The sequence below is a fragment of the Mobula hypostoma genome, chromosome 7 (genome assembly GCF_963921235.1).
Source record: "Mobula hypostoma chromosome 7, sMobHyp1.1, whole genome shotgun sequence".
In the NCBI taxonomy this organism is placed as follows: domain Eukaryota; kingdom Metazoa; phylum Chordata; class Chondrichthyes; order Myliobatiformes; family Myliobatidae; genus Mobula; species Mobula hypostoma.
The window spans coordinates 145,168,379-145,191,338 of NC_086103.1; the positions used below are offsets into that span (position 1 = coordinate 145,168,379).

The window sequence follows — 22,960 nt, forward strand, 5'->3', positions numbered from 1 at the left end:
CCATAGCTGTCTTTGCTTTCTTTGCTTGTGGTATAATTGTTTAGCAGTAACTTCTCCAAAAAAAAAATGCAGGGGCTTCAAACATCTAACAAACTTGAAATCTTCCAACTGCCAGAGTTCTTCCAGCCAGTTTGTCTACTCATGAGCAACTTGATGCTGGTATAGTGTCATCCCAGCCAAGTTCTTTCTTACATAGATCTTGTAAAATCCTTTTAGCAGTTAGCACCACAGGACTTAAGATTCCTAAAGGATCATAGATGAAATTAACTGTGAAGCGGATCCTCCCTCTGGTGAGTGGTCCATCCTGGACTGTGATCTTGAACTTGAAAGTATCAGACTGCGTACATCTCATTGCACACCCAGTACTTTCTCCACTGAAGGTATATCTTGATCAAAATCCTTTGTGTCTTTCACTCTCTGCTCTTCTGGTATCACAACTAGCACACCATGTCTGTTGTTTATCTACTTTAACAGTCCAAGGCCACCTTTAGCACAAATGGAAACAAGGCTATGATAGAGATACAAGGCAGTCATCAACGTAAGAGCAAGGCAAAACCTTATCCACTGTCTTGCAGCTGAACTATTCCTTATTATCTTCTGCACATTTCCTAAGAGCGAAAATGGCACAGTTCGATGATGAAATTGCTCGAAAGAGATGTACCGCAACTCTAAAGTCCACCATATTCCACTGAAACCTGCTGAAACATCAATTCAGTATCTGCCATCAACACCACTGGTTCTTTTCTGAACTGTTATTGTTTCAATTCAGTTATTGTAAGATCTCGTCCATGTGAAAGTTGAGCATTAAGTTATATTCCCTGAGAAGTCACTCCATGGTCAGACATGAATTTTCCCTTTTCAGGGCTAATAAACACCATGATGTGGAATATACCAGACTTGGCCATCACTGCTTTGCAGACCCTCTGCTGGCACATTTTCGGCATAACCTTTGGAGATGACATCCTTCATGAAAGATGTGTAGTCAGAGTGAAATGACAAATCCTTCCTAAACCTCTTCTTTAGATATAGAGCACATGTTCAGCAATCTTCCTATTATTAGGCATGTTAACTTCCTTCTTTCTCAAAGGTAAACTGATCTGGTAGTGGCCATTCACCAGTTTGCAGAATTTGCAACCAGCTCCATGAGCTTGAGGTCTGCCTTAAACTGCTGCTGCCAAAGTTCATTCAAGTTCAAAACTGAGATCCTGTTAACTCAGCTCAGGCTGCGCATACCGACTCTTCCATCACCATGGTCACCTGTCAGTGGTTCATTGACAGTCCAACCCAACATTGTTCTAATTATGTAAGGTCCATTATTAACACTGCAAATCACTTGCAGCGGCTCCAAAGCTTCAGGCACATTAGTTCTTATCAGCAGCTTAATTTCGGAATCAATCTTCGGTAAAAGGTCACGTTTCAAGTGAGACCAGCCCTGGAGATCTCTCTGTCATGGAATGTTCCTTCTATGGACAGAGCAACTTTCCTTTGTACAGATGTAAGGTAGTTCACAACAGTTTTCACCATCTAAGCCAGTAACTTCCAATCCTGAAACAATATCGCTACTCATGACCTTCTCTTGACCCATTGTGTTTTAAGAGAATGTGCGTTCTTTTTCCTGTGAGATTGAGGTTGTCCATAAGGCCCACAGTGTAGAACACTGCTGTACTTCCTTGATGTAGGAAGGCATAAGTACCCTTCACATCCCAGAAATATAGGAAGTTTACAATCACGGTTGCCAGCCAATGTAAGGCCATTAGATACCAGGACACTACTCACTGCTGTGTCAGATTCTTTCACAGCTAGTTTTAATTCTGCACCCTTTTCATTAGAATATGAAGTATGCTGGGATGCTTGCCACAGCAAACATTGCATGAAAGATGCTTCCTGCAATCCTTGCTGATGTGTTCCGTACACAAGCAGCCAAAGCAGACACCATTTTCCTTTAGGAAGGCAATCTTCTCACTATGAGCCCTTTGAGCTGTTGGATATGACAGAAGTTCAGAGGGCTTTATTAGTGCAGGCTGAGAGAAAACACCCTGAACTACCTCTTGGGGGTCCTGTTCATGTATCCCAAACAACTGATGAACAAATGGATCACCACTCACGCTGACTGGTTTTGTTTTTCTCCAGTTCTCTTCAATATAAGAATTTGCACCATTTGCTGGAGCACTTTTAGCACTCTCCACACTTGAAGCCCTTAGCACATTAACTTTAACTATATATGTGGCAATTATATCCTCCAACTTAAACTTCCTTTTCTGTAGCTGTTCCAAGTGGAACAGTTCTTGCTCTTCGAGCACGTGTCTGTCCTTCAATAATTGTCAACGTGTTATTAATGCAGCTAAATCAGACTGTTTCCATGCATACAGAGGAGGTATTAGATACAGAAGATTTTTTTCCTGCAACGGAGCTTCGAGTGCTGACATTTGACACACTGTTGTTCAGTTTCACATCATCTGCTATATGCATAGTCAAAACATGCCTTGGAATTTGAGAAAAGTCAACTAATGAAAGGTGACACACACATTTACTCATTGCAGCAACATGACCTTCACTGTAGCACATTTGGGTCAACCATTGTTTCACAATCTCGTTGAATGCACTGCTATAGCTATCAATGGTTGAAAAACATTCAGTCTGTTTTTTTTCCCTGTTTGGCCTCGCATTTTTTCCTGTTCATTGCAGGGAAGTAAAGAGATTGGTATATGACGTATTTGAAGCAACAGCTTCACAGAGATTAGTCAAGTCCTCAAGACAAGTTTGCACTTGTAAGGCATTTTCCTTATTTTCTATAAGATCCTCAGCTGATGATATTAAACATTTAATTTTGTTCACATTTGTTTTATACTTCTTTTGAAAACTTTTGATTCTACCAGCTAAAGCTTTTGAAGTTAAGCTTAATTTCCTTTTTGCCAGCCCCCAACTTCAGGGTTGTCAACATCAGTTCCATGCTTTGATCAACTCATGTTATTTTCTCTTTATTGTGTAACTCACAATTACCTCTTTGTTCACCCACAGCACATTTGCAAAATACACTGGTGATATTCCACTCAATAAACGTAGGCAACAAACAAACTGTCAGCGCATCCACAGTGCTTAAAACAGGCTAAACAAGCAGCCTTCAATTCAAATGCTGGCAACCAGGAGAATATTTCAACACTTCAATAAAACAAAGTGATGAGCCCACAGGCAAACACCACACAATCAAGCAACGGTCCTCAGTGGACAGGCAGCACTGACCATTCAAAACTGTGTTCAAACCATAAATACACAGCATGTATCAACAAAAGGTCGCAGATAATCCTACCACAAGCTGCTCCAGTTTCGCTAACAGGTCCATGGCAATCCTTTGCAGTATATTAGTGTTTGTTTGGTATAACCATTTTTTTTTGTTGAAAAACTGTAACGGTTACTATAAACCAAAACTGCTGAGAGACCGACTGAGGGATTCAACACTGTTCGACATGTTTCCAAATAACTGAATTCCAAATCGGAAGATAGTACAATCGATACTTTATTACAAAAGCAGCAAAGATGAGTGATCTTATATCGTGATAAAAACACAAACAAAACTAAATTAGGAATAGAGTGGAATAAGAGTAATTAGCGTCCAAATTGGCAGTCGACAAAAAAATATCCCCGGCTCACTCCTTATTAATTAAACTACAATAACTAACTATACTCATTAGCTTTTACCACGCCCCCAACCCACATGATAAATTACTGTAACCCATGATAAATGCATAACACAAAATACAATACGCACCAGCATAAAATAAAACACATAGATCTTACAGGTATTAAGGAGCCAAATGTGTGCCAGGCAAATATTCCCTACACCATGACACCACCACCACCAGCCTGAACCTCTGAGCCTGTTGTACATCCTACATTACAGATGGATCCATGGAATCACGTTGTTACTGCCAATCTCTGGCCTTACCATAGGCAGCAGACATTGAGATTCATCAAACCAGGTGATGTTTTGGTGCTCACTCTAGCCTCAGTTTCAAGTTCTTAGCTGACAGGAGTGGAACCCAGAGTGGTCTTCTGCTGCTGTGGCCCATCGACACCAAGGTTTGACAGGTTATGCATTCGGTGATGCTCTTCTAAGCACCACTGTTGTAATGTATGGTTATTTGAGTTATTGTTGCCTTCCTGTCAGGTTGAACAAGTTTGGCTGTTCTTTTCTGACCTCTCTCATTAACGTTCTCGTCCACACGGCATTCATCAACCATGGGATTGAGTTCAAGCACCAGGAGGTAATGTTACAGCTATACAAGACATTGGTCAAACCCTGCTTGGAGTACTGTGTTTAGTTCTGGTCACCTCACTGCAGGAAGGATGTGGTTACTATAGAGAGAGTGCAGAGGAGATTTCCAAGGATGTTGCCTGGAATGGAGAGCATGCCTTACAAGAATAGGTTAAGTGAACTTGGCCTTTTCTCCTTGGAGTGATGGAGGATGAAAGGTGACCTGATGGAAGTGTATAAGATGATGAGAGCATTGATCGTGTCGATAGCCAGAGGCTTTTTCCCAGGGCTGAAATGGTTAGCACGAGGGGTCATAGTTTTAAGATGCTTGGAAATAGGTACTGAGGGGAGGTAAGGGGGAAGTTTTTCCACACAGGGAGTGGTGGGTGTGCGGAATGCACTGCTGGTGGCGGTGGTGGAAGCGAATTCAACAGGGTCTTTTAAGAGCCTCTTGGACAGGTACATAGAGCTTAGAAAAATAGAGGGCTAATTGCTAGGGAAATTCTAGGCAGTTTCTAAAGTAGGTTACATGGTCAGCACAACATTGTGGGCCGAAGGGCCTGGAATATGCTGTAGATTTCTATGGTCTATGTTCTAGAACTTCCACTCACTGAATTTTTTTTTGTTTTTCACACCATTTCCTGCCTGAAAATCACAGGAGATGAGCAGTTTCTGAGATACTCATACCTCCCTGTCTGGGACAAACAATCATTCCATGGTCAGTCACCTAGATCACACTTCTTGCCCATTCTGATGTTTGGTCTGAACAACTGAACCTCTTGACCACATCTGCATGTTTTTTTATGCATTGAGTTGCTGCCATATGATTGGCTAATTAAATATTTGTATTAGCGATCAGGCGTACTGTTGTACCTAATAAAGTGGCCACTAAATGTATTTTTGTTTATTTATAAAGACAATTCTTTAAAACTATTGTAATTCACAGACCACAATTTAATTAGGCAGCATTTTTTAATTTAGTTCAACAGAACATTGTGGGTGAGAGGAACCGTTCCTGTGTTGTACTGTTCTACCTATGATCTGGTCCATTACTCAGTAGTTCAGTATTCAGAATCCAGTAATTCCATTACTTAACACTAGCCATAGACCCTATCCAGAAACATGCAAATGTTAAGTCAAGGCATGAATTATATACACTGATGTATTCCCAAACCTACAGCATGCAGTCACTCAGAAATAGAACTTTGAGTAACGATCCGACAGGACGATGGATCCCCATTACAGCATTGTTTATATCGCATAGAGTGGAAGGAGATAAGGGGAAATGGAAGATCAAATGCAAGGACCATTCACATAGATAAAGGCAATAGTGAAAGATCAATAGAATATTGTCAATCTGAAACATGAATAATTTCTCAGTCCATCTGCGATGCTTTACCTCAAAATCTGAAGTAAATCTGTTATCAAAGTACATACATGTCACAATATATCATCCTGAAATTCATTATCTTGCAGGCATACTCAAAAAAAATCCCATAGAATCAATGAAAGACCACACCAACAGTGAGCAAAAGACAGCAAATTGTACAAATATAAAAATAAATAATAATAATAATAATAATAATCAAAAAATAAATAAATAAAGAAAAAAGCAATAAATATGGAGAACATGATATGGAGTCCTTGAAGTGAGTCCACTGGCTGTGGGAACAGTTCAGTGTTGCTGCAAGTGAAGTTGAATGAAGTTATCCCCACTGGTTTAAGAACCTGATGGTCGAGGGGTAATAACTGTTGCTGAACCTGGTAGTGTGAGTCCTGAGGCTCCCGTGGAGCTTCTCCTGATGACGACAGTGAGAAGAGAGCATGACCTGGATGGTGGGGGTCCCTGACGATAGAACCTGCTTTCCTGAGACAGTGCTCCATGTGGACGCGCTCAGTTGTGGGGCAGGCTTTACCGTGATGGACTGGGCCATATCCACTAGTTTCTGTAGGATTTTTTTTTGTTGAAGGGCACTGATGGTTCCATATCAGGCTGTGATGTAGTCAGTCAATATACACTCCACATCTATAGAAGTTTGTGAAAGTTTTGGATGTCATGCCAAATCTCTGAAAACTCCTAACAAAGCTGAGGCTCTGCCATGCTTTATCCATAATGGCACTTACAGGCTGCACTCAGGACAGAACCTCTGAAATACCGAGGAAATTAAAGTTGCTGACCCTCTCTACATCTGATCCCCTGATGAGGACTGGCTCATAGATCTCCAGTTTCCTCCTCCTGAAGTCAATAACAGGTCCTTGGTCTTGCTGACATTAAGTAAGAGGTTGTTGCATTGATACCACTCAGCCAGATTTTCAATCTAATATGCAGATTCATCACCACCTTTGATTTGGCTTACGATAGCAAGAACTTCCAAAATATTCTCTTTTATTTTCGTATTTCTAGTCAGCATACATGAGGTTTAGGAAGCAAGGATCAGATAGGTCTATTGAGGAATATAGGGAAGCAAGGAAGGAGCTTAAGAAGGGGCTGAGGAGAGCAAGAAGGGGGAATGAGAAGGCCTTGGCGAGTAGGGTAAAGGAAAACCCCAAGGCATTCTACAATTATGTGAAGAAAAGAAGGATGACAGGAGTGAAGGTAGGACCGATTAGAGATAAAGGTGGGAAGATGTGCCTGGAGGCTGTGGAAGTGAGTGAAGTCCTCAATGAATACTTCTCTTCAGTATTCACCAATGAGAGGGAACTTGATGAGGGTGAGGACAATATGAGTGAGGTTAATGTTCTGGAGCATGCTGATATTAAGGAAGAGGAGGTATTGGAGTTGTTAAAATACATTAGGACGGATAAGTCCCCAGGGCCTGACGGAATATTACCCAGGCTGCTCCACGAGGCGAGGAAAGAGATTGCTGACCCTCTGGCTAGGATCTTTATGTCCTCGTTGTCCACAGGAATGGTACCGGAGGATTGGAGGGAGGCGAATGTTGTCCCCTTGTTCAAAAAAGGTGGTAGGGATAGTCCAGGTAATTATACACCAGTGAGCCTTACGTCTCTGGTGGGAAAGCTGTTGGAAAAGATTCTTAGAGATAGGATCTACGGGCATTTAGAGTATCATGGTCTGATCAGGGACAGCAGCATGGCTTTGTGAAGGGCAGATCGTGTCTAACAAGCCTGATAGAGTTCTTTGACCAGGCATATAGATGAGGGTAGTGCAGTGGATGTGATCTATATGGATTTTAGTAAAGCATCTGACAAGGTTCCACACGTTAGGCTTATTCAGAAAGTCAGAAGGCATGGGATCCAGGGAAGTTTGGCCAGGTGGATTCAGAATTGGCTTGCCTGCAGAAGGCAGAGGGTCTTGGTGGAGGGAGTACATTCAGATTGGAGGATTGTGACTAGTGGTGTCCCACAAGGATCTGTTCTGGGACCTTTACTTTTCGTGATTTTTATTAACGACCTGGATGTGGGGGTAGAAGGGTGGGTTGGCAAGTTTGCAGACGACACAAAGGTTGGTGGTGTTGTAGACAGTGTAGAGGATTGTCAAAGATTGCAGAGAGACATCGATAGGATGCAGAAGTGGGCTGAGAAGTGGCAGTTGGAGTTCAACCTGGAGAAGTGTGAGGTGGTACACTTTGGAAGGACAAACTCCAAGGCAGAGTACAAAGTAAATGGCAGGATACTTGGTAGTGTGGAGGAGCAGAGGGATCTGGGGGTACATGTCCACGGATCCCTGAAAGTTGCCTCACAGGTGGATAGGGTAGTTAAGAAAGCTTATGGGGTGTTAGCTTTCATAAGTCGAGGGATAGAGTTTAAGAGTCGCGATGTAATGATGCAGCTCTATAAGACTCTGGTTAGGCCACACTTGGAGTACTGTGTCCAGTTCTGGTCGCCTCGCTATAGGAAGGATGTGGAAGTATTGGAAAGGGTACAGAGGAGATTTACCAGGATGCTGCCTGATTTAGAGAGTATGCATTATGATCAGAGATTAAGGGAGCTAGGGCTTTACTCTTTGGAGAGAAGGAGGATGAGAGGAGACATGGTAGAGGTGTACATGATAATAAGAGGAATAGATAGAGTGGATAGCCAGCGCCTCTTCCCCAGGGCACCGCTGCTCAATACAAGAGGACATGGCTTTAAGGTAAGGGGTGGGAAGTTCAAGGGAGATATTGGAGGAAGGTTTTTTACTCAGAGAGTGGTTGGTGCGTGGAATGCACTGCCTGAGTCAGTGGTGGAGGCAGATACACTAGTGAAGTTTATGAGACTACTAGACAGGTATATGAAGGAATTTAAGGTGGTGGCTTATATGGGAGGCAGGGTTTGAGGGTCAGCACAACATTGTGGGCCGAAGGGCCTGTACTGTGCTGTACTATTCTATGTTCTATGTTGTCCATGTACTGTTGTAGCTTTGATATTGATGATAAGCCTAATGATAGCTGAAGGAAAAATCAAAGGTAATGAAGGTTCCAACATCTACAGTGAAACTTTGAAGGATATGGTTTGGGTACTGATGAAATGGTAAACAATGCTATTAAAATTGAATATATAATTGGGGAGACCAGACAAAGCAAAAGAAAACACAACATCAAAATATTTAGAAATTATTTCCATGAAGAATGAACAAGTTCGAACTTTGTCTACCTGGGCTATCATGTTTTTGTGGATCTGGAAGCAGAAAAGGCATATGAGAAAGTGGGGGTCCGAAGTTAGAGATCTTGGAAGGAAAATCTCCTAAGGAGATGATGATAATTTGGAAAATGATGGCTTGTTTAATGGTTGGGTTGTGGCCCAGGGCAAGTCAGAGAAAGCTCACACAGTTTCTTCAGACTGAATATTGTTCATCAACCCTTCAGAATCACCCTCAAGTGTATGAATGGTACTTTGTCAAACCACAACAATGATATCTATGTCAAAAACATTAATAAGATTACTAAGATTGAATTTAAAAGGAATGAATGTCACAGATTTGCAGGGAAGTTAGAGCAGGGGTCCCCAACCTTTTTTGCACCATGGACCGGTTTAATATTAACAATATTCTTGGGGACCGGCCGACCGGGGGGGAGGTTCAAGTTCAACAGTGTGTGACAGGGAATGAGGAAAGGTGCAGCTGACTCATATCGTTTCCTCACGGCCTGGTAGCACATGCTTTGCGGCCCGGTGGTTGGGGACCACTGAGTTAGAGGATTTGAGTAGACAAAATAAAGTTGGTTGACATTATGGCGGCAGATCAAGAAGCTAGATAGGTTACTTTGGGACAAAGATTCTTAAAATGGAAGAACCGGTCCTCTGTACTGGTGGAAAACAGAGGAAAATGCATACATCAAGTGCTACTCTTGAAAATTATTGATAAATTCATTAAAGAGCTGACATTTCCTCAAACACCGTTCTCTGCAACTATACGTCTTTTGTAAATAAATATGCTTGTCCAAAGGCAAGCCAGACTGCGTTTCAGGGGGAAAAAATACAAAGGTGCCATTGCAGCAAAACTCCTCCCAAATCCAGAATTGCATTTTTGTATTACCTCACAGATGTCTTTCAGATGCTTGATATAGACCCGTTCAGTGTTCATTATCTCTTGGATTACATTTGTTCTCATCTGCTCTTGGTTTTTCGCATTCTTGTGAAGGTGATATTTATTGAAGTGGGTATCCAACTGCTCATCTGGAAACTTGCCAGTGTATTCACCTACTGCACCTTCCTGGTTCACCCGTAGCTAATAAAATATAAAAGTAATTCCAAGTAACCTGCTGTGTCCAGAAAAGCTTTCACATCCATTAAGACAGATTCTGACTTATATATAACTAATTTCTAACTTGTGCACACATTCATACACACTTATCTTTCTGCGTCACATTGTTTCTCGAGACCTCATGATGAAAGTCACTTGTATTAAGCCATAAGACATAGTAGCAGAATTAGGCCATTCGCCCCCATCGAGTCTGCTCCATCATTCCATCATGGCTGATTTATTATTCCTTTCAACCCCATTCTCCTCGTAATCTTTGACAACCTTACTAACAAGAACCTATGAATCTCTGCTTTAAATATACCAAACGACTTGGCCTCCACAGGCATCTGTGACAATGAATTCCATAGATTCACCACCCTCTGGCTAAAAAAGTTCCTCATCTCTCTTCTAAAAGGACACCCTGTATCCTGAAGCTGTGCTGTCTGGTCCTAGACCTCTCTATGTCTATTCTATCTAGGCCTTTCAATATTCGATAAGTTTCAATGAGATCCCCTCCCCCCCCCCATTCTTCTAAACTCCAGCAGGTACAGGCCAAGAGTCATCAAACACTCCGCATAATTAAATACAGTTGTTCTTATTATCTTTAAGCCACCACTCCTGGCAGCATGGCAGATTTTGCACTGCTGGCTCTAACCACCACAGGTGTGCAATCACCATATCTCAAATCATGAGATTACAATAAATATTTTTCCAAAGAGACTTTCTATGATGTGTATCATCATTTAATGGCTGCAGAAAAAAATGCACAAAATAAAATCTCAAGTTCTTTGGTTGTGTTACTTAATGATATCTAGTTTAAATCTCAGAAATAAAACCAAAATTTATTTAACAAACTCCTGATTTTTCAAATAAATACTTGTTTTAAAAATATAAGTACAGCCATGTTTTTACAACTAAACCCAGATTATTTAAGTGTTGACTTTGTACTTGAAATGAAAACAATTCCAAATCAATGTATTGAATCCAATAATCTACTGATAAAATTTGGTTAATTGAAGTAATCTAAAATGCTTCATTGAATACTCTGTTTGAACCTCAGTACAATTGTTTTTTTTTTAAATATACATGGAAACCAGATTAAAATAATTAGTAAGACTTGATAGAGGTGTGCAAGATGGTAAGTGGCATAGATCAAGTGGGACAGCCAGAGAATTTATCAGGGTGCAAATCATTTAATTTTAAGGTGATTGGATGAAAGTATAGTGGGAATGTCAGAGGCAAGTTTATTTTTCCCACATAGAGAGTGATGAGTGTGTGGAACACACTGCCAGGAGTGGTGGTAGAGGCAGATAAGTTAGGAACACTTAAGGGATTCTTTGTTACACACATTCTGCAGGTGATGGAAAAAATGGAGGGCTATGTGGGAGAGAAGGGTTACGTTGATCTCAGAGCAAGTTATAGGGTCGCCACAACATTGCAGGCCAAAGGCCCTGTACTGTGCTCAAACGTTTGTGTTCTATATAAGACAGAATTGACAGTATGTACCTTCCTGAAGAACAGATGGAATACAAAACGATTCTTTTCCCACAATAACTAACTTTTGCAACACAATATACATTTTACATTACTTAGAACATTTTAAATAAACTGTTGTCACATTATGAAGGAATACTACCGTGATAAATCAATAGCTAAAAAGAGCAATGTTTATAATTGGAGAATACTCAATTGTTGCTTTTTCTTGTTTGATTTCACAAAATAAATATCTTTAGACAGGTAACAAATTAATCTTAACAAGCTGTTCTTTGAAATGATAAAGTGTTTAACTAGTTTCCATTTGTCATTGTCCATTATGAATAACTGAGATACCTGGCCATAATGTTAGTTCATGTCCAATCTTTTAGGTCCAAATCCAAATCATTTTCATGCTCTAGACCTCACTGTACTGTACTGAACATGGGTACAGTCTTTGTAGTTTACATCTGTCATTTCATTTATTAATACTGAGATACAATACTAGTGAATTCAAATCCTCTGTACTAGTATGGGATACAGTAGTGGTAGAACAATTCTATCCATTTTAACTGTTAACAGGAGAACAAGGTCACAGTCACTGAATGGTGAAATGCCATTTATACAAACACTGCACATGACATTAACTAACCAGCAGCCAATGTTGTGAATTAACTTGATGCAGGGTTGAAGAGGATCTTTTGGCATGAAGCATACCCAAAAGAATCTATAGATAAGAGTTCTGGATCATTGCTTAACACACACAAGATCAAGTCACACCATGGTCATCAAGAACTTGAACTCAAAATTTAAGAAAAATCTAAACCTATTTTTAGCATTGGTAATCATGAAATTACTGAATTGTTATGAAAACTAAAATCCTTCAGGAAAGAAAATTGGCCAGATTTAACTAGTATGTGTAATATACAAACTCCAAACCCACCAATTTGAGTGACACTTAATTGTCACAGTTCAGAGCAAATAAAGGAGGGACAAAAACAATTGATCAGCTATATCCAAATTCAAAATATTAATAAAAAGTAATATTGAGCTTAAAAACATGGCTGCCAGAAGTACTAACAGATATTGGGCATTTGGCTATATTAGATCAGAGTGGCAAAGAAGTAAGTTACTTGCCAAATGTAGTCATCGATGTGCACATATTGCAGAGGAACTACAAAACTGAGGAATGAGGGGGAAAAAATTAGGGGAAGTATACCATCAAATTAAAAGTAAGGTTTAGCAAACATATTAACTCATCTACACTCATGGAGAAGACAATCTATGATCACATTTCGCAAATTTCATACTGCAAAACATACTCGAACAAAGCTGGCAGGAAACCAAGCTTCTTTGTCATCAATCAATCCCCACCACCATTCCTTGTTGGAGGCATCAAGTACTCGGATGACTTCTCCGGCTTTGAATCCAAGCTCCTGATCATCCATGGTAACATGATCCCATAGTGCCTCTGCATATACAATGTGGCCGTCACTTATTAGCTATAGAAAAAAAAAACAAATTTCAGTTTCAACATCTTTGATGGATAAATGTAAAATGTCAAACAGAATTAATTAGAAACCAATAATTATTAATGGGGAGGGGAGATCCTGAATTACTTGGACCCAGTGATTATGATTAACAGAAAAACAGTTTAGGTTCATTTGCTGATTTGTGTTGCGGTTTAATTTCAGTTGGGCTAGCGAATGGTTTTGATTTGGGTTAATGAGGGAGCAAATGTCTATCTACGATTGACTTCATAGAAAAGCTTGCTGATATTCACTATAAAAACTCTTATGAAGTTCAAAGTACATTTATTATTAAGGTATGTATATTGCACACAACCTTCAGATTTGTCTTGCAGTCAGCTGCAAAACGAAGAAACACAATAGAACCCCATTTTTAAAAACTCAAGCAAAGACCATCAAAAAACCGATGTGTGTGTAGAAAAAAAGAACGATTTCTGCAAACTATAAAAAAGTAAACAAATAACACACAGAATATTAACTGCAGAGTCCCTGAAAGTGAGTTCACAGCTCAATGCTGAGGTGAGTGAAGACGGTCCAGAAGCTTGATGGTTGCAGGCCACAGTCACGGAGCCAGCTTGGGACTCAGGCGACTGCTGATGGTTGCAGGCCACAGTCACGGAGCCAGCTTGGGACTCAGGCGACTGCTGATGGTTGCAGGCCACAGTCACGGAGCCAGCTTGGGACTCAGGCGACTGCTGATGGTTGCAGGCCACAGTCACGGAGCCAGCTTGGGACTCAGGCGACTGCTGATGGTTGCAGGCCACAGTCACGGAGCCAGCTTGGGACTCAGGCGACTGCTGATGGTTGCAGGCCACAGTCACGGAGCCAGCTTGGGACTCAGGCGACTGCTGATGGTTGCAGGCCACAGTCACGGAGCCAGCTTGGGACTCAGGCGACTGCTGATGGTTGCAGGCCACAGTCACGGAGCCAGCTTGGGACTCAGGCGACTGCTGATGGTTGCAGGCCACAGTCACGGAGCCAGTTTAGGACTCAGGCGACTGCTGATGGTTGCAGGCCACAGTCATGGAGCCAGTTTAGGATACAGGTGACTGCTGATGGTTGCAGGCCACAGCTGCAGAGTCAGCTCAGCGCTGAAGTGCCTTCATCAAATCACATAAATAGTAAAATAAAAGCAAACAAAATCACACGGAACATGAACTGCAGAGTCCTGAGAAGCGAATCCACAGCTATGGAGCCTGTTCAGTGCTGAGGCAAGTGAAGCCTGTACAGGAGCCCAATTGCTGTAGGGCAACAACTCCTCCCCAACCTGGCAGCGTGGCAAGTGGGAGCCAAGTCTCCTGCATCTCCCACCCAGCAGTAGCAGTGAGAAGAAAGGGAGACCATCCAAACACAGGCACACGGCACTGAACATCCGTTTGTTTTCTGCTCTCACCCTCGAAGATTTTAATCTTGCTCGACCCTTTAATCAGCATGGAGTAATGGAGACGATCACAGGTTCACGCTCTACTATTAGGTCACTAAGCAGCATCCACCCCCAGCGATGGCTCCATACGTGCACTCCCGTGTTCAGTTCGCTGAATCCCCGAGGAGATCGCAAAAGCACCAGATCATTTAGTCAGCCACAAAAGTACATCAAAAATACAAGCTTCAGATATCGCATGACCTACCAATTCCAAAATGATTACAACTCTCACACTTCCCTTGGAAATGATAAACTAAAACAAAGTAAACGCCCTCCAAAGGACAGAGTGATGTGGAAGAACTCAGCTGAACCTAAAGAGAAAACATAAAAATACTTACCAACCTTAGTCATACAGAGAACGAGCCTAGGGAATTAATAATGATAAACAAGGAAATGGCAGATGACTTACAATTGTCTTCAGCTTACAAGTGTTTCCCTTTGGTCCCCTCATCCGAGTCACTTGCATCAATTTGTCAAAAAGAAACTGGGGCTCCAACACCAATGCCGTGGCACACAACCCCTTAAATCTTGAACTCCTTAAATTTTCAATCATAAACTGCCTGCTGGAAATGTGTGTAGAACCTATCCTGGCTATTTTCCCTCAACTTTCACTAAAAAAGATAGTAGGAACATCCCAAAAATCTACCCAGGGTAATGAAATTGATGGAAGAAATATCAGGAAAATTTCAATCACCATAAACTTAGGACAAAGTAAATTGCTGGAGCTCCATGTCCCTGGGTACTGACAGACATTATTCTAAGTTCTTAAAAGCAGCAGCTAGTGAGATGTTTGAATTTTTAAAAACTCTTGAATTTCACAGAATGTTCTATTTGATTGGAAAGTAGCAAACACAAGTTCCATTAGTCAGGAAGTGAGATAGAAATCAGAACCTAGGCCAATTAGCTTCATATTGGTCACAGGGATGTGGCAGGAGCTATTACTGAGGACATCATAACTATCATAATAATGATAGTTTTCAATGAGGTCACCCCTTATTCTTCTGCCTCTCTCTCTTCTTGAAGAGTGGAGTGACATTCACAATTTTCCAGTCTTCCGAAATCATGCCAGATCAATTGATTCTTGAAAGATCATTACTAATGCCTCTATAATCTCTTCAGCTACCTTTTTCAGAACCGCAGGGTATATACCATCTGGTCCAGGTGACTTATCTACCTTTAGACCACATGATATAGGAGCAGAAGTAGGCTATTCGGCCCATCGAGTCTGCTCCGTCATTCAATCATGGGCTGATCAAATTCTTCCAGTCATCCCCACTCCCCTGCCTTCACTCCATACCCTTTGATGACCTGGCTAATCAAGAACCTACCTATCTCTGCCTTAAATGCACCCAATGACTTGGCCTCCACAGCCACTTGTGGTAACAAATTCCACAGATTTACCACCCTCTGACTAAAATAATTTCTCCGCATCTTAGTTCTAAATGGATGTCCTTCAATCCTGAAGTCGTGCCCTCTTGTTTTAGAATCCCCTACCATGGGAAATAACTTTGCCATATCTAATCTGTTCAAGCCTTTTAACTTTCGGAATGTTTCCATGAGATACCCCCTCATTCTCCTGAACTCCAGGGAATACAGCCCAAGATCTGCCAGGCGTTCCTCATACAGTAACCCTTTCATTCCTGAAATCATTCTTCGAATCCTCTCCAATGTCAGTATAACCTTTCTAAAATAAGGAGCCAAAACTGCACACAACACTCCAAGTGTGGTCTCCAAGTGCCTTATAAAGCCTCAACATCGCATTCCTGCTCTTATATTCTATACCTCTAGAAATGAATGCCAACATTACATTCGCCTTCTTCACAACCAACTCATCCTGGAGGTTAACCTTTAGGGTATCTTGCACAAGGACTCCCAAGTCCCTTTGCATCTTTGCATTTTGAATTCTCTCCCCATCTAAATAATAATCTGCCTGTTTATTTCCTCCACCAAAGTGCATGACCATACACTTTCCAACATTGTATTTCATTTGCCACTTCTTTGCCCATTGCCCTAAACTATCTAAGTCTCTCTGCAGGCTCTCTGTTTCCTCAACATTACCCGCTCCTCCACCTATCTTTGTATAATCGGCAAATTTATCCACAAATCCATTAATACTGTAGTCCACACCATTGATATACATTGTAAAAAGCAATGTTCCCAACACTGACACCTGTGGAACTCCACTGGTAACCAACAGCCAGCCAGAATAGGATCCCTTTATTCCCAATCTCTGTTTTCTGCCGACCAGCCAATGCTCCACCCATGCTAGTAACTTCCCTGTAATTCCACGAGCTTTTACCTTGCTAAGCAGTCTCATGTGTGGCACCTTGTCAAAGGCCTTCTGAAAATCCAAGTACACCACGCCTACTGCATCTCCTTTGTCCACCCTGCTTGTAATTTCCTCAAAGAATTGCAGTAGGTTTGTCAGGCAGGATTTTCATTGTTAACGCCGCCGCAATCTCTCCAGCTACTTCCTTCAGAACCCGAGGGTGCATTCCATTAGGTCCTTGAGATTTTTCCACCCTCAGACCATTAAGCTTCCTGAGCACCTTCTCAATAGTAGTTTTTACTGCACAAACTTCACTTCCCTGACACTCTTGAATATCCAATATACTGTAGATGTCTTCCACTGTGAAGACTGATGCAAAATACGCATTCAGTTCCTCTGCCATCTCTGCATCTTTCATTACAATATCTCTAGTGTCATTTTGTATTGGTCCTATATCTACCCTTGACTCTCTCTTACCCTTTATATACTTAAAAAAGCTTTTAGTATCTTCTTTGCTATTAGTTGCTAGCTTCCTTTCATAATTCATCTTTTCTCTCCTAATGACCTTCTTAGTTTCCTTCTGCAAGTTTTTGAAAAGCTTCCCAATCCTCTATCTTCCCACTAGCTCTGGCTTCCTTGTATGCCCTCTCTTTTGCTTTTACTTTGGTTCTGATTTCACTTGTCAGCCACGGTAGCGTCCTTCTTCCCTTTGAAAATTTCTTCCTATTTGGAATATATCTGTCTTTCACTTCCCTAATTTTTCGCAGAAATTCCAGCCATTGCTGCTCTGCTGTCCTTCCTGTAAATGTCCCTTTCCAGTCAACTTTGGCCAGTTCCCCTCTCATGCCACTGTAATTTCCTTTATTCCACTGAAATACCGACATATTGGATTTTATTTTTTCCCTCTCAAATTTCAAAGTGAACTTGATCATATTGTGATCACTGTTCCCTAAGGGTTCCTTAACCTTAATCTCTCTTATCACCTCTGGATCATTGCACAACACCCAATCCAGCACAGCTGATCCCCTAATGGGCTCAACAACAAGCTGTTCTAAAAAGCCATCCCTTAGACATTCTACAAATTCGCTGTCTTGAGGTCCAGTACTGACCTGGCTTTCCCAATCCACTTTCATGTTAAAATCCCCAACGATTATCATGACATTGCCTTTCTGACATGCCTTTTCTATCTCCTGCTGTAATTTGTAATCCATATCCCGGCTGCTGTTTGGAGGCCTGTATACAACTGGCATTAGGGTCCTTTTACCGTTGCCGTTTCTTAACTCAACCCAAAAAGACTCTACACCTTCCAATCCTATGTCATCCCTTTCTAATGATTTAATATTATTTCTTATACACAGAGCCACACCACCCCCTCTGCCTACTGACCTATCTTTCCAATACACCGTATATCCTTGTACATTCAGCTCCCAATGGCAGCCATCCTTTAACCAAGTTTCAGAGATGGCCACAATATCATATTTGTCAAGCTGTAGCTGAATTTCAAGATCGTCCATTTTATTCCTTATGCTGTGTGCATTCAAATGCAGTTTCAGTTTCCCAAGAACCTTCTCTCAAGTAATGGCAACTTAAACACACTTCTGCCCCCTGACACTCTCAAACTTCCAGAATGCTGCTATGTCTTCCACAGGAACGGATTAATACACAGGAAGCAGTTTAGAGACATTTTACTCAATAAGTATTGGAGTGGATGGGTTGTCTTAAGAGGAAAGTTTAGACAAGCTAGACTTTTATCTACTGGAGTTTTGAAAAATGATGCGATGATTGAAATATGCTAGATCATGTGGAGTCTTGATAAGAAGAAGATGTTTCTTTTTATGGTTGAATCCTGAACTGTGGATTACAGTTTAAAAATAATGATTCATCCTGAAATCTGCTTCCCTCCTTATTAATCAAGTGATGCCAATGGCAGTGATGTGATACTCTGTCTCGATTTGAACATTGGTATGAAATGTGTGCTAATGTGATTACAATATATTTTAAAGAAACTCAGTTTATTTAATTATCTTTATAAACAATCTAGAGATAAGCTTGAAGTGCATTTAAAGGAACTAATTCATTTATAAAGGCATAACTGTACATGCTGGAAATCTGAAATAAAAAAGAATGTACTGGAATTACTTAACGTCAGGCAGCATCTGGAGAGGGAGAAACAGTTAACATTTAGATAAATGGCACTTCATCAAAACCAATTCACTTAACTTTAATTTTCGATTAGATCCTTGAAGTAAAATATATGTTATCTGATAATAGTACTTCACCTCATTTACAGCAAGCTGTTCTTCACCAGGCTGAAGATACCTGGGGTTTGCGTGGCTTATTTCTGCAAATGCTAAATCCTCCTCACTGCCATTGTCATCAACCAGTGCAGAAGACTCTGTACCTCCATCTGCACAAACTGAGAGGAAAAAACAAATGGTTTAACAACCTTATATCTGAAACTTTTAATAAGTTTATGCTGCATTTTAATAATCAACTGCATTCCATGCAAAAGCATTGAAACTACGGTTAATTTAAATCTAGAACGAATTATTCTGACAACAGCAATCAAAACATTTGAGGATGATGTCATACACAGATAAAATTACACTTCCTGAACTACTTAGCCTCCTCCATACACCACAGCAAAATGAAGAGTCTAAAGAAATAGTTACCTTCAGCACTTGTGCAAATTTCAGTATCAGCCATCAAAAGCTACAAATACTTGTACTGGCAGGAAAAAAAAATCCAAAAAGTACAGATTGTGTATACGTCACAGCAATTACAATTAACGGAATTCCGATGCATTGTGTTTGCATTATTTTGTTAACTTACAGCAAAAGCTATTCCGCATAAAATTTCATGGCTGTAAGGTAGCTTGATTTGCCCCGTGAAAGCCACTAAATAAAGCCAAATTATTTTTCTTTTAATATAGCCTAACATAACGTGTAATGTCACCATATCGAATTTCAGAGTTCCTTAGTAAAATTGGGAAACACAGCAAATTTTCCTGATTGCATCATCACAATATAATTCAATTAATCTGAAAACATTATGGATTTGTTATTTGTTTCTCTGATTCACTGAAAAAGTGCTTGTTACCATCAGATTTCCAAAATTTGCAGTATTATATAAACTGGAAGGTTTTGTCAGTGTGGAAAATACCATATGGGATATCCCTTGATAATTTTATCATTTTGCATTTGTGCGCCACAATTGCTGAGCGGACATTAGATTGACTAGAGCAGGTGCTTCCATATACCAATACCATTAAGCAAGGAGTTCATGGACCCCAGGTTGGGAACCCCTAGTCTAGAGGGAGAGAGAGTTTAAAAGAAGTGAGTGAGGGCAATCAGAACATTTTGCTCACCACAGCTCCTGAGGAGACACTGGACTGTGTAGAGGGATAGAGAATTTTAAAGAAGTGAGTGGGAGCAATTGATGAATTTGACAATTGCCCTTGCTCACATCCTTTAAACTCTTTCTTTTTCTCTCTCCACGTAATCCAATGTCTCCTTGGGGGCAGTGGCATGCCAAAGTCTGTGCACCACAGCTCCCGAAAAAACACTGGATTGTGTAGAGGGAGAGAGGGTTTAAAAGAAGCAAGCGGGATCAGTCAGCACATTTTGCATGCTGCAGTTCCCAAAAGACATTGAATTGTGCACATTTACGCACCTGGAAAGAGCAAAATATAAAGAAGTTACGTTTTAGCAGAACAACTGTTGCGTGAGTGGGCCAGTGTAAGGGTGAGAGTTGAGGCTATGGCTCATTGAAACTTCAGCGAGGAGAGGCGTAGCCATAGGTAGATTTTTTTCCTTTTGTTGTTTATTTTTACTTTCTTTTTTATTGCACATTGAGTGCAGTGGCAGGATAGGAGAATGCTCCCGTTGTGGGATGTAGGAAGGTAGGGAGGCCTCCAGTGTTCCTGACAAGTACACCAGCAAGAAGTGCATCCAGCTGCAGCTTCTAACAGACTGTTAAGGAGTTGTAGTTGGAGCTAGAATTGGATGAACTCCTTATCGGGAGGCTGAGAGGATGATAAACAAAGTTATACCCAAGGTGCAGGATACAGATAACTGGGTAACCATCAGGAGGAGGAAAGGGGACAGGCAGCCAGTGCAGAGCAGAGTACCCCTGTGGCCATACCCCTCAATAACAGGTATATCACTTTGGATACTGTTGTGGGGACATCCTAAGCAGAGGAAAACCATGGTGGTGAGGTCTCTCGCACTGTGGCTCAGAAGGAAAGTTGGGGAGAAGAGGTATGCTATAGTGATCGGTTAGGGGAACAGAAAGGAGGTTCTGTAGACAAAAACGTGATTCCTGGTTGGTATGTTGCCTACTGGATGGCAGGGTCAGGGTCAGATCAAGTTCACAGCATTCTCAACGGGGAGGATGAACAGTCAGAAGCCATGTTCCACATCGGTACCAATGACGTGGGCAGGAAGGGTGATGAGGTCCTGCAAATGGAGTTCCGGGAATTGGCTTTTAAATTAAGAGAAGGACCTCCAGGGTTGCAATCTCAGGATTGTGACCTGTGCCATGTGCTAGTAAAGCCAGAAATAGGAAGATCATACATGTGGTTAAGAAGATGGTGAAGGAGGAAGGGCTTCAGATTTTTGGGTCATTGGGCTCTCTTCCAGGGAAGGTGGGGCCTGTACAGAAGGGATGGCTTTTACCTATACCTGAACTGGATGGGGACTAATATCCTAGCAAGAAGGTTTGCTACTGCTACAATGAGATTTTCAAATAGAGTTGGGAACCAGAGCACCAGAACAGATAGTGGAGTAGTTGTGGAGAAAGATAGAAGATCAGGAATCAAAAAGTTGAGCATTGTGGGACTAATGCTCTGAACGGCGTATATTTCAATGAGAGGAGTATTGTAGGAAATGTGGATGAGCTTATGACATGGATTAGCACACGGAATTATAACACTACATCCATTAGTGAAACTTGGTTGCAGGAGGGACAGGACTGGCAGCTTATTGTTCTGGTGTTCCAATGTTTTAGACTTGATAGAGCAGGAGAGATTAAAGGGACAGGGGTGGCATTACTAGTCAGGGAAAATGTCACAGTAGTGCTCAGTCATGATAGACTGGAGAACTCAACCAGTGAGGCTTCATGGGTAAAACTGAAGAAGAAGAAACGTGACCACGTTAATGGGATTATATTATAGACCACTCAAAAGTACACAGGATTTACAGGAGCAAATTTGTAAAGAGATCGCAGACTGTTGCAAGAAACATAAGGTTGTGATGGTAGGTAATTTTAACTTTCCACACATTGAATGGGAATCCCATACTGTAAAAGGGCTGGATGAGAAAGAGTTTGTCAAATGTGCTCAGGAAAGTTTCCTTAATCCATACACAGAAGTCTCAACTAGAGACAGTGTGATACTAGATTTCCTATTAGGGACTAAAACAGGTCGGTCAGGTGACTGAAGTTTGTACAGGGGAACACCTTGAACCTAGTGATCACAATGCATTAGTCTTAAGATAATTATGGAGAAGGATAGGTCCGGTCTTCAGATTGAGATTCTAAATGGGAGAAAGGCCAATTCTGATGGTATTAGAAAAGATCTGACAAGAGTGGATTGGCACAGTTTGTTTTCTGGCAAAGGTGTATTTGGTAAATGGGAGTCCTTCAAAAGTGAAATTTTGAGAGTACAAGGTTTGTATACTCCTGTCAGAATACAAGTAAAGGATAACAGATTGATGGAACCTTGGCTTTTTGAGAGATATTGAGGCCCTGGTTAAGAAAAAGGAGGGACATAGCAGGTATATGCAGCTAGGAGCAAATGAGGTAATTGAGGAGTATAAGAAATGCAAGAGAACACTTAAAAAAATCAGGAGGGCCAAAAGGTTGCCCTAGCAGACAAGGTGAAGGAGAATCCTAAGGGATTCTACAGATGTTAAGAGCAAAAGGATTGTAAGGGACAAAATTGGTCCTCTGGAAGATCAGGATGGTAATTGATGCATGGAGCCAAAAGAGATGGGGGAGATCTTAAATGGATTTTTTGCAACTATATTTAATCGGGAAATGGACACTGTCTATAAATGTGAGGAAATGCAGCAGAGAGATCATGTTCCTATACTGATTACAGAGGTGTTTGCTGTCTTGAAGCAAATTAGGGTGGATAAAATCCCAAAGCTTGACAAATTGTTCCCTCGGACCCCTTGGGAATCTAGTGCAGAAATTGCAAAGGCTCTAGCAGAGATATTTAAAACATCCTTAGCCATGAGTGAGGTACAAGCAGATTGGAGGATAGCGAACGATGTTCTGTTGTTTAAGAAAGGCTTTAAGAATAAGCCAATAAATTATAGATTAGGCCACTGAG

General features: G+C 41.1%; 1 protein-coding gene across 6 annotated transcripts in view; it reads right to left on the reverse strand.

Annotated features, from left to right (window-relative positions):
• LOC134349620 (spermatogenesis-associated protein 13-like) overlaps positions 1-22,960 on the reverse strand; it is a 252,000-nt gene that overhangs the window by 30,436 nt on the left and 198,604 nt on the right. For 5 of the 6 annotated variants that reach the window (XM_063054213.1, XM_063054215.1, XM_063054214.1 and 2 more), the window contains 3 exons: positions 18,906-19,042; positions 12,728-12,907; positions 9,726-9,917 (listed from right to left, as the gene is read on the reverse strand). In XM_063054213.1, the coding sequence (XP_062910283.1) occupies positions 9,726-9,917; positions 12,728-12,907; positions 18,906-19,042 (509 nt within the window). Of the gene's footprint in view, positions 1-9,725; positions 9,918-12,727; positions 12,908-14,562; positions 14,644-18,905; positions 19,043-22,960 lie in introns of those variants that run through there. The other variant, XM_063054218.1, reaches the window with a different exon arrangement.